General features: G+C 43.3%; 1 protein-coding gene and 1 pseudogene across 4 annotated transcripts in view; one reads left to right on the plus strand and one right to left on the minus strand.

Annotated features, from left to right (window-relative positions):
* Nucleotides 1-979: 979 nt before the first annotated feature.
* LOC114609281 lies at nt 980-1613 on the minus strand (annotated as a pseudogene).
* Nucleotides 1614-7278: 5665 nt separating this feature from the next.
* Snapc3 (small nuclear RNA activating complex polypeptide 3) overlaps nt 7279-12772 on the plus strand; it is a 51635-nt gene continuing 46141 nt past the window's right edge. For all 4 annotated transcript variants that reach the window (XM_028753617.1, XM_028753618.1, XM_028753619.1 and 1 more), the window contains exons 1-2: nt 7279-7590; nt 8245-8322. In XM_028753617.1, the coding sequence (XP_028609450.1) occupies nt 7289-7590; nt 8245-8322 (380 nt within the window). In that variant the 5' untranslated portion in view covers nt 7279-7288. The remainder of the gene's footprint in view (nt 7591-8244; nt 8323-12772) is intronic.

Here is a 12772-nt window from a genome sequence, read left to right on the forward strand (position 1 = left end):
AATAGAGAAGAGCCTAGCTTAGAAGAAAAAGGGGATTAAAAAAAACATTTGAAATGTAAATAAATGAAAGAAGAAGAAGAGGAGGAAGAAGAGGAGGAAGAAGAGAAGGAGGAGGAACAAGGGGACCAGTGGGGGCCAGAAGGGGATGAGAGGATAATAGAGGTAAATATGAGAAAACTCAGTTATATACATGTATAAAATGCTACAGTGAAACCCATTATTATACATAATTAACATATGTGAGTTAAAACCTGAAAAAGTAGGTGAGTAAGAACAGATTTCTTTAGCTTTTACTAAAAAGTCTCCAGACCTACAGAAGAAATGTCACAGACAGGCTAAATCCAAATCTCACCAAGGAATGTTGTGCAGTCCTCGGTATCTGTGGTCAGTTCTGTCCTTGTACCCATGAAAACACTACATTTTTATTAAATATATGTGTATCCATGTAGCTCTTACTGCCATCTTCAGCTCCTTTTTTTCTTTTTTTTCTTTTTTTTAGGTTTTAAAACTTTATTCTGCAATTTAAATTCTCAGTCAGAATTTTGGTGTGTATTAAAATCCACAGTCATTTCTACATTACTTGGAGACTTCTCATTGGCGCAGCTTCTGATCTGTGCATGGAAATTGAGGGTCACAAAAGGCTGTAAATGGATAAACACTCACTTGGTTTATCCTGTTTGGTTCCCCTGCTCCAAACTACTTAAGATCCAGCCACACGGAAACATCACTGATAATGATCTCTGGACAGAAGTCACTATCTTTGATCTTTGAGATTTTGTATGTGTGGAAGGGACCACTGGACTCCCACAATTCTGCTTCTCATTCTGGTTTGCAAGGTTAAGATTTGGGGGTGAAAAACTTGGTCGGGTCGGTCTTTCCTCCTAGAGAGGACAGTGATGTTCAGAGAGTTCAGAGCTTGTAGTAATTATCTTGGCAGCCAAGCAGTCGCTTTCCTTGCCAGCATAGACAGCAGCAGGGTTTAGTAGACAGTGCACCAGTTGCGGCCGTCACTAGGCATCAGCCCCCCAGTGATGAGCAAAATAAGATCGACGAACCACCAGATCCCCAGTCCTCTAAGTGTTAGCAGCTTCACAACTGATACTCCAGTGTGTCCCAGACAGAAGCGGTCGACTCCAAAGCATCCCAGAAAGAAGGAGTAGAGAAGTGTGGCTATGAAGTAGTGACCAGTGTACTTTATACAAGGCTTATTTTTTCGTAGGAAGGTCCTGGGGCTGGCACATTCAATCCCGTCCAGGGCTCGGCACTGGACCTCAGTGTGCTCCACATCACTGTAGGCCTGACCCCCAAACTTGAGACAACCATAACCAAGCTCTTGGGATGCAGTTGCATTTCCAACGTAATCCACTGGAGCATCACAATCTACAAACTCGTCGGGTAGGTAAGAGCAAAGGATGACTGGGGAGTGGGGGGGTCGCTGTATTCCCAGGTCGGGGCTGCAGGACCCTCCAGCTGAGCGGCGCCTGAGGGTGTGAGATCCAGTTCCTCCGCCATCGCTTTAAACGAGAGAGACACAGTACAGCAGCAACAGGTTCCCCAACAGCAAGGCCGCCTGGCCGCAATAGGTAACTCACAGGACGGCCGCCCAACACCATCTTCCCCGGCCGGTCCTAGAGACCTGGCCTAAAAACAAAGCCAGGCCGTGGCCGACCAGAGCCCCGCGCTGTCAGGCCTCTCTCATCTTCAGCTCTTTTTTGTTTGTTTGTTTGTTTGTTTGTTTGTTTGTTTTTCGAGACAGGGTTTCCCTGTGTAGCCCTGGCTGTCCTGGAACTCACTATGTAGACCAGGCTGGCCTCGAACTCAGAAATCCGCCTGCTTCTGCCTCCCAAGTGCTGAGATTAAAGGTGGGTGCCGCCACTGCCCGACAATCTTCAGTTCTTTTGTACAAGGTCCCCACATAGTAAGAATTCAATAAATCTCCTTTAATTGATGGATAAATAATGCTATACCTTGATTTTTTTTTTTTTGAGATGTTAGAAAACTTTTTGATGTAATGTTAGCTTCTAGAGACAGGTTCCTACAGATAACAAAGTTCCCTGATTTCTCATAGCCAAGGACAGGCAAGTGCTGTTTCCTCTTCAGAGACAGAGAAGGGATCCATCTGCTGGTAATTATAAGGAAACACTTAGCATTCTGTTAGATTCCATGGAATAAAGAGAAAGTAATTCATATTTAGGTTTAATAGTAAAAGTTAGTTTTGTAGTTATTGTTGTTTGTTCTTGTGCTTAGGTGTGTATTGTTGTTGTTTTGTTTTTTCCTCTTTGTTTTCTAAGCACTAGGAATTAAACTCAGGACTTCCACCATGCCAGGAAATCTTTCTTCCACCAGGCCGTCTCCGCATTCTAAACACCAGAGAGGAGAAAAACTGTCCTAGCCGGTCCGCACACTATGCTCCTACTTCAACCCCAAGCCCAAGTGGGTTTAACTGAACTCATACCTTAACATCCTTGGAAGCCCTTTTTTTCCCCATGATAATAACCTTTAGGATGATTCACTGTAGAAAAACAGCAAGACCATGAAAGAATAAGGGAGCAGGAATGTGCAGGCCAGGATCAGCTCAGATCCCACAAGCCTACGACACACCCACCCTGCCAGCGTTTAGACAACAGGGTAGCTCCAGTCTTCCTTACTTGTCCAAGTTTTTTACATTGAATTTAGTATATGTTCACATTCTGACGTAGCATTTTCAGGGATTCCAAGTATATATACTGTTTTTCCAACCACCTTCCTGATGTTTGGAGGAGTTGGATCTTTAAACAAAGGGAAAAAAAGAGAACCAATACAGATCTGTACAGAGTTGGGGGAGGGGAGGATCAGGGATGCAGCTAATCTTTCTTACCATTGTGTTAGAGGATAAATTACAGGTGCCTCCCACCATAAACACAGCTGCACTATCTCCCTGCCTGACATTAAAGACAAACACTCTTCCCTCAGGATCTCAGGAAAAGCAACAGGAGTCTGCCTTTGTGGGGAGCAAATTAAAACAGTCCTGCTGGCATCCCCAAAACACAGTGTGTTTGAAGATGTGAGCAAACAGACTCCTCCCTCCTTCCTACCCTCCCTGACTTGGAGAGAAGTGGAGCATTTCCTTTAAGCAACTTCTAGATAAAAGGAGAGTCCTTCCAGCTGGAAGGGGAGCCTGTGTGTGGACCACAAACGCATGCGCAGAATGTCAACAACACAACACGGAAACATTACAGGAAGCGCCTTGCTGGCTGTGCTGTGGAGACATAATTATCAAAGGCCCACAGGCGCATCGTGGAGCTGGGTCCCATACCCTGAGAAACTGGGCTGAGCTCATGGGAGGAGGCAACAGGCAAAGTCAGGCATCGAAGAACGTTCCTCAGCAATGGAGTTATTCAAAGCAGCTAAGGGAAGTTCTCATAAAGAGAAAATATTTTGTACTTCTGTTTTGTTTGTGGATTGTATATGTCTATGTACATATATCCCTCTGTATGTATGTGTGTGTTTGCATTCAGGAGGTGTGCATATGCATACACACACACACACACACACACACACACACACACGAATGTGGAGACCAGTGGTTGACATGGGGTATTTTCCCCAATTGCTCTCCACCTTAGTTTTTGAGGCAGGAGCTCTCATTGAACCTAGAGCTTACTGAATCAGCTAGCCTGGCTAGCCAGGAAGCCCTCAGGCTCCTCCTACTCTGCCTCCCGAGTCCCGGAAGTGCAGGTGTGCACTGCTGCAGCCGCCTTTCCCATGGGAGCTAGGACTCAGACTCTGGTCCTCATGGTTATGGAGTTAGCAGTTACCAGCTGAGCCATATCCCCAGCCCCGTGCCTAACTTTTAATAGCAAAACTAGGTCATGGATTGGTGAGATGGATCTGTGGATACAGAAGCTTGCTACATAAGCCTGGCCACCTGAGTTCAATCCCTGGAACCCCTGAAAAGATAGGAGAGAGTGTACTTCATAAACTCAGCCTTCCAGCCTCCATATACGTGCCACTGTTGGAGTGCACTCCCTTATAACTAATAAAAATTTGTATTTCTAGTGATTCTTGCATATCCCACTTTAAAAAGTTTAAAATGATTATTTTCCCCTTTCTCTTTAGTTATTATTATATGTTCTACATATACATACATATAAAGATATAAATAAATCCTGTTGAAACCATTTAGTGTTGCATGAAATAAAAAAATGTACACATCCTAGTACTGGCTATGTTTCCCTGCCCCCAAGGTCCTATGGTCCCCATGCAGCAGCCACCCAACTCTGTTCTCTTGCTGCTGATCCTGCTTGCATTCTCAACCATCCGCCCCCTCTGGTTAGCTGTCACAAACCCACCTTATAAAACCAAAACTTATAAAATCAAACCTTATAAAATCAAAACTCTAGAGGCTTGTAATTTATCAGTAAGATTTACATCAGTAATTTCTCAACCCACAAAACGCCCACATAAAGAACTAAAACTCAGTTGATATAAACACAAGCTACACAGCTAGATGGGCAAACGTATCCTACTTATTATTTAATCACCTAAGAAATCCCCAATACCTATGGCTCCCAGGACTGCGTGGTTCTGGTTCCTCTTCCTCCCCTAAGATTCCATCTTGTCTCCTCGTCTCCATCTCCCTTTCTCCTCTCTGTCTGTCTGTACTCATCTCTAAAGCTCTCAACCCTCCTTCTCTGTCCACTGCCCATTCACAGGCTCTCACCTTATCTTGTGCCTGCCCTCACCTGCATACAGACAGCAATCCACAATTTAGTGTTACTTGTACGTGTGTAGTTTTTAGGACTGACCGTTTGGTATTAGATAACCAATCAGGGAGCTTGTGCATACACTAGTACATCCTCACCAGCGTCTCTTATCACATAGAATTTTGGATGTGAGCTAAGTAGAAAAAGAATGAGAAAAGTTATCCTTCGTATCTATTCAAGATCATGTCCCATGTACCACTGCTGCTGAGGAAGACACTGGCAGCCACTCAGTGAATGCAGCCTGAAAGCCCTCATAATCTATGAAATTTTGCTATTTTTTTTCTTTCGAGATAGGGTTTCTCTGTGTAGCCCTGGCTGTCCTGGAACTCACTCTGTAGACCAGGCTGGCCCTGAACTCAGAAATCTGCCTGTCTCTGCCTCCCAAGTGCTGGGATTAAAGGCGTGCGCAATCACTGCCCGGCGAAATTTTTCTATTAATGTATGGATATACTACAGAAACAGAGCAATAGAAGCAAATATAACAAGAAAAAATCCTAAGTCTTAGCTAAACCCCAACAGGTTGTGCCTTGTAGACAGACACTTCTCTGTGGGGAACTGGGTACTTCTCTTGATCGCTTTCATTATTTGCTTTTCAGCATTGAAGTATGTTCTGTGTATGGCATCTTTCCATTTTTTTTAAAGCTTCTACATACAATGATTAAGAAAGTCAGAATCCGGGAGCTGGAGAGATGGCTCAAAGGCTAAGAGCACTAATTGCTCTTTCTGAGGTTCTGAGTTCAATTCCCAGCAACCACATGGTGGCTCACAACTATCTGTAACAGGATCCAACACACTCTTCTGGTGTGTGTCTAAAAGATAGCTGCTGTGTACTCATTAAAAAAAAAAAAGTGAATCTTTAAAAAAAGAAAGAAAGAAAGAAAGGAAGGAAGGAAGGAAGGAAGGAAGGAAGGAAGGAAGGAAGAAAGTCAGAATCCTCCACCAAATTTATAAAACTCAGATTCAGGCAATTATAACTCAGATTAGTGCAATGGCCTTGTGAAGGAGTTCTTCTACATCTTAGCCCACTGGCTTCTCTGTCTGTCTCCATCAAAACACCTAAAATGGGAGCCTTTGAGACCCATTGAAAGGTTTTCAGGAGCAGCTTGTAACAGATCACAGCAGACCAGACTGTTCCACGAGGGGAGGTTTATTAAGAGAGAGAGTAAGCGAGAGGAGAGAGAGGAGTAGAGGCCGGCCATGACCACGTGGAGAGAGGGGGAAGGGACGGGGGAGGGGAGAGGGGATGGAGAACCTGCAGGCGCAGGGTCAAGGGACCATGAGAACAAAGAGAGAGAGGAGGGGGCAAGTAGCCCCTTTTATAGTGGGCAGGCCTACCTGGCTGTTGCCAGGTAACTGTGGGGAGGAGCATACCTGGCTGTTGTCAGGTGACTGTGGAGGTGGAGTTTAGACAGATTACTAACACCCATGCTACACTCTGCTATCTCAACGGTCTCCTTCTGCAGACACACTTTCGCCTCTAAAATAAAGTTCAGATTAGCTGAGCACTTTCCTTGAGTCAAGTTTCTCTTTCGTCTGATTTTAAGCACTGGTGAGACCATTAGCTGACTTTGGAATGGCTGACAATGGAATAGCTTTATAGGCAGATAGCACGGAAGCAAGAAATCAGAGATCTGAAAGATCCTAGAGCAGTGGTTCCCAACCTTCCTGATGCTGTGACCCTCTAATACAGTTCCTCATGTTGTGGTGATCCCAAAGCATAAAATTATTTTTGTTGCACTTAACTGTAATTTTGCTACTGTTATGAATCATAATATGCAGGATATCTGATATGCAACCCTGTGAAAGGGTCATGTGACACTGCCCTCCAAAAATGTCATGACCCACAGGCTGAGAACCATTTTATGTAGAACCTACAACAGGGCTGACTGGTGGGGGACTTACTCATGAAACCAGGATGCAAAGCCCTAAAGAGGTGGCTGTTTGTTTTTTTTTTTTTTTAAATGATCACATCTCAGTCCCTCTACCTACAGTATAAAACATACAAAGAAGCACATGACCCAAACAAAAGACCAAAATCAATTAACCCTAAGTAAATGCAGACCTCTGAGCTACCTGCTACAGCGTTTTAAATAAATGTCATAAAGCTGTAGCAAGCAAGCTTTACATCCATTTTTATAAATTTAGTTTTACTTTTTTTTTTTTAAGTTTTACTTTTAAAAAAATATTTATTTACTTATTTATTTATTTTATGTATATGAGTCCCGTCCCTACGAACCAGATTTGAGGAAACTATGAGAGGGGGCCCAGTGATTGAGTCTTTAGATAATAATGGGTCCCAGTACCAGGTCAGCCCCGAACACAGCAAGCGGCACCGCCCTCCGACAAGCCCAGAGAACAATGCACCCAGCCCTGCCCACAGCGACCCAGCCGCGCCCAGGCGGTAGTCAGCCTGCCGGGAAATGTAGTTTCTGAAGCACAGCTCACGCAACTTCCCGCCGCCCCGGAGCCCTGCGAAACTACAAATCCCGTCACGCCCCGCGACGCCTGCACGCCAGCTTTTGCCGGAAGGGATCGTGGTTGACATGGCGGAGGACCCGCAGGGCGGCTGTGCGGGTGTCCCACAGCACCCAGTCCCCAGTGCGAACCTCAGCAGCTTTCCAGAGTACGAGCTTCCTGAGTTGCACACGCGCGTGTTCCACGTGGGCGCCTTTGGGGAGCTGTGGCGCGGCCGACTAGGGCCCCAGGATTTGTCGCTGAGCGAACCGCAAGCAGCCGCGCAGCCGACGGACGGAGGAGCATCCAACGATGCCTTTGAGGATGCTGCGGTAGCTGCGGATCTGGGCTGCAGTCTGGACGCGGCGGCAGAGCTGAGGGTCGTGTGCGGGTGAGTGTGCGGTCTCAGGGCTCTGCGTGGATCTCACAGGGCTCAGCCTCGTCCCTGCGCTTCCCGGGGACCCTTAACCATCGTCCCACTAAATCCTTTCCGGAAGGCTAGAAGAGGTCCTAGGGTCCAAAAGCACTTTTCTGAGGGTGGATCTAGTAACGGGACACTACAACTGCACAACAGACTTCTATTCTCTGATCTTTAAGGTGCTTGTTGAAGTAACAGCGGTGTATATCTGTCACTGATATTTGGACAATGGGAGTAAGTGAGGATGGAGGAGTCTTAAACAGAGCAGGGTTAAAACCTTGATTAATCATGGTCTCTAGCGGTTCTCATGAATATGTTATTAACTAAAATCTCCCCAAAAGTTTCTTACCTGGGGGTAGAAATACAAAAACTGACTTGTAATGGTCCTTCTCTTTTTGACAGTCCTGGCTGTCCTCAAATGAACATATATCCTGTTCAGTATAACATTGTCACAGAAACCATTGTCTTGAATTCTGGCCTCCTTTGAGCTGCCTGCTGTATTTCCTAAGACTTAATTATTCAATGATGTGTTTAGGACAAGCTCTGACCCGCTGTTGAAAAATGCATCGCTGATCATAAAACGTTGCTTTTCCTTTCTCCCTTTCCCAACCCCTCCCTCTTTCTAAGCCTTGATAAACTGAGATGCCTCGGTGAAGATGAAGACCCAGAAGTCATCCCAGAAAACACTGACCTAGTGACTTTAAGGTATGGTTTTGTTTTGTTATATGCTGTTTGTTTTGGTGCGGGAGATGAAGCACAGAGCTGAAGCACGACCTACTACTGAACTACAGTTAGCCCTTCTGCTGTTTATCTGAACACTCTGAATATTTTACTTTGGAAAGTATCGTATAGTTCTCCACCTCTCTGCCACTTAAATTCAACCTAGCATTCAGGAGGCTGAGTCAGAAAAATTGATGTAAATTAGAGCTTAGCCTTAGCTACCTAGTGAGTTCACTGATGATTGATGACTGATTGTTGTTGTTTTAAACATTTGGACATCCTTTCTTTAGCTCTGTGAGGATGGGATACAATTGTGTGTTCTTCTCCCTAGCTCTTCCATTCAGATACCGTGATAATTTATCCATCAGCGTATAGCTCCAAAAAAAAAAAAAACCCAAAGTATCATTCTGCATAACCAGGGTGATATTCTTACATCTAAAGAAAAACATTAAGAACACAAAATCCCTAATATCTAGTACTTTCACATTTATTTATTTATTTATTTATTTATTTATTTATTTATTTATTGGTTTTTCGAGATGGTTTCTCTGTGTAGCCCTGGCTGTCCTGGAATTCACTCTGTAGACCAGGCTGGCCTTGACCTCTGTAGTCTGTCTTCATCTGCCTCCCAAGTGCTGGGATTAAAGGCGTGTGCCACCACTGCCTGGCTTGCATTTATTTTTTAATGTAGACTTTATCTACTTAGACTTGGAATGCAAGCTAGATACTCATAGTGTTTCTCAAAATACCGTGGTAAAGAACCAGTTGTGGCTAGGGATGACAATACACCTTTAATCCTAGGGAGGCAGAAACAGGCATATCTCTGTAAACTTGAGGCCAGCCTGGGCTACATACTGAGTTCCAGGCCAGCCAGGCCTACTTGATGTCTCAAAAATATAAACAAGCACCATTATTTTGTTTCTTAATTTTTAATCTTCAGTGGAGTCATTTTATTTGTAAAATACTGTAAAAATGAATTCCTAATCCTGGGACAGTGGCCAAGCACTCAGAAAGGCTGAGCTAAACAAATCACAATGAAGTCAAGGCCAGACTAAGTTCCAGGCCAGCTTGAATTAAATGTGAGATCCTGTCTCAAATATAATACAATAATAATAATCCCTTCTTAAATATAATTATAACAATAAATTACTAAATGGAGAAAATTAAACCAAACTGCTAACATAAAAGTCCAATTTTTATTATTGCAAAATTCAGATATAAAAATGCTGTCAACTTGTAAAAGTTTCTAAGTGCCTACTTTGATTTTGCAGATTGCTTATCACTTATTAGAGATCCATTTTAGCCTGCTTAACACATTTTGAGCACCATTACTCAATGATAGATAATATTAGAAATTTATAACTTGTGGTTTGTAGCCCACTAATTTAAACAGCCTCAGCTGTATTTGTCATTCCTGAGTTCTTCTGTTACTCCCGTCAAGTATTTGTCGGGGTATGGGGGTGGTAGTGGTGGTGGTGTTTGTATGTTTCTATGTAGTTGTGTATTCATGTTTTGATTGTGTGTTTATGTGTGTGTTTGTGTATTCATGTTTCATTTGTATATGTGTGTTTGTGTGTGCATGTGTTCATGTTTTGTGTATATTTGTGTGTGTGTTGACAAAAGAGTCTATTCCTCAGCTGGTGTGGGGAAGCTATTGTATTTAAAACTTAACAAATTAATCCTAATAACCTTGTAAAATGTTGGAATTTTTTCAAAAGCCTAAATCTAGCCCTATGCTTGTCTTTCCCTAAAACTCCTGTCAGTAATTTAAAATAAAAATAAAAATCTAGCCATTGATGGTTCATGTTTGTAATCCCAGTATTTGAGAGACATAGGAATGAGGATTGCCCGAAAGTCAAGGCCAACCTGGTTTACATGCATGAGTTCCAGGCTCTCTATTTATAAAAAGAAACATAAGATCCCTTAAGTATAATACACGTTTTGCCACTCTGGTTTTTTTTTTTTTTTCTTTTTTTTTTTTGGTTTTTCGAGACAGGGTTTCTCTGTGTAGCCCTGGCTGTCCTGGAACTCACTCTGTAGACCAGGCTGGCCTCGAACTGAGAAATCCGCCTGCCTCTACCTCCCAAGTGCTGGGATTAAAGGCATGCGCCACCACCGCCCGGCTTTTTTTTTTTCTTTTTCTAATGAAGAAACTTCTTGTCGGCATTGAGAGGGAAAGAAGAAAAATGTTAGAAATTGTTTTTTTGTTGTGTGCCATCCTTTTTATCATAACAAGCTAAATAACTTTGGTATTTAAGGGTTTTTTGTTTTGTTTTTTGGGTTTTTTTGGTTAAAGATTGCTTTTGCTCTTTCTTTTCTTTTTTGGAACTCACTCTATAGACCAGGCTGACTTGAACTCCCAAGATTCATGTGCCTCTACATCCATCTCTCCAGCTCCTAGTATTTACTATTTAAACCAGGTTTTCATTTCTGCAGACAGAGAGAGAATTGTTAAGACAGTCTATGCTAATGGTAAAATCTGTTCCCTCAAACCTGTGCCCATCCTCTGCACTGATGTGGCTTAAACTGTTTACTGCTCTAATATTACCATTTAAAGGATAAAACAAACTAAAAGAGTTCTGGAAGAAAGAAAGAACTACAAAATTGTAAGATTCATAACTGTCACCCAAACTAGGAATGTCTTAAAAGTAGATTTTGATCCACCAAGAAGGCATATGCCATCAGACCTCACAACCTTGTTCAGTTCCTGGAGTCCATATTGTAAAGGGAAGAGAATCAGCTCCTCATAAATCCTCTGACCTCCCTTCGTCCACCATAGCGTGAGGCCATATACTCCAGTCCATACAGTAAACAAAGAACTATAAAAACTAACCTTGGATTTTGTGGAAAAGTAAAACCTGTTAGAATGACAGAGAAAAAGCACCATTAAAATAGGAATCTTGTAAACCAATCCAAATATCACAAAGACGCAGGAGAAAATGAGACTCCAAAGAGAACTTACTGCAGGAAGAGACTGAGATCGGCTTGTGAGATAGATCTGAGTGCAGTAAAATAGGAACCCAAACTCATAGAAAGTGAAAAGAAACTGATAGAATGTTTATGTGGCAGATGGAGACAAAAACACCCCATGGGAAAATGTGGGGAAGGTATGTGAACCGGTGATTTACATTTAAAAAGTTTTTTAAAAATATTGTATGTGAACCACAATTACAGCCCCTTCTTGTTCTGAGAGGCTGAGGCGGAAGGGTCACTGCCTGGACTATGATTAGACCCTGTCTCAAAAGACCCCCAAATAAAGATGCAGTTGGTGGCACAACACTTGCTGATCGTGCACGCAGCATTGGCTCTGACCCCCTTCCAGAGCCAGGAACAAAACTGAAACCACTGATTTGCTCTGACTACCTTAGGACATGAAACAAGAAGTGTAGCCACAGCAGTGAGGGGTCGAGAGTGCCACACTTTGTCCCTGCAAGTCTGTTCCCATTCCCTCACTTCCTACCCACTGACCCTGCAGATAGCCAACCTCTCTAGCTTTGGTTTACTGTTTGTCCAAATCAGTGGATGCTTGTACATTTTATCTCCTATAGCAGGCAGTTCAATTAAGAGGAAAGACAGAGCAGTCACTTTAGTGGAGGAAGCTTAATCTAAAGGACTATTAACTTTATGGCTGGACTTAGTGGTTCCTGCCTGTAGGTTTGAGACCAGGGGGACTAAACAATAGTCCTGTCCAGCCTGGATTATTCGGAAAACTTGCCAGTTTCAAAAACAGAGCAAACTTTCAGGAAGGCTCCGAATAGTGAGGCACTGACAGAAGCAACAAAGGGAATAGGAGTAAGGGGTAGAGCAGAGAGATGTAAGGCGCGTCCTACCCTAGGGCTGAGAGTGCTGGACCAGGTCCTTTCTTCCCCTAGACCAGAGCCATTGAGAGAGGGCCTGCCCACGTTTCACTGAGAGGCAGTGATGACACTTTGGTAGAAATCTGTGTGCCAGGCAAAGCTAATCAGGGAAGCGGTGGGAAGGAGAGCCTATGTACACTAGGTGCAGCGCAGTAGCTGGGTATTGACGTGGAGAAGCTGTGTGCCCTTAGGACTGTGCTGAGCTAGCATGTCACCAGGAGCCAAAACCTTTCCTCAAGTTCTACATACACGTTCTCTCCTGCATTTATACACTTAACAAGTGCTAGTTGGCAAAAGAAAAATACTTAAACTGTGAAGGTTCATTTTTACAGAACAGGTTTTTACAGAAAGTGTATTTGTAGATAAGAGTTGGTGAACTGTACCCAGTTTACCTTCCTTCCAAAGTTACTATAGTGTGGCTTTGATTTCTTCACAACTATGTCTTGGGAATCACTGACTCATCCATCATCGTAGCTTCACTGTTTATTCTACTGTGTGGATCTCCCATAGTATATTGAATACCCGCCTATATGGATGCGTTTAAGATAATACAAATATTTTGCAAGCTGAATGTGATA

This window comes from Grammomys surdaster, unplaced genomic scaffold (genome assembly GCF_004785775.1).
Source record: "Grammomys surdaster isolate TR1022 unplaced genomic scaffold, NIH_TR_1.0 125951, whole genome shotgun sequence".
Classification (NCBI taxonomy): Eukaryota; Metazoa; Chordata; class Mammalia; order Rodentia; family Muridae; genus Grammomys; species Grammomys surdaster.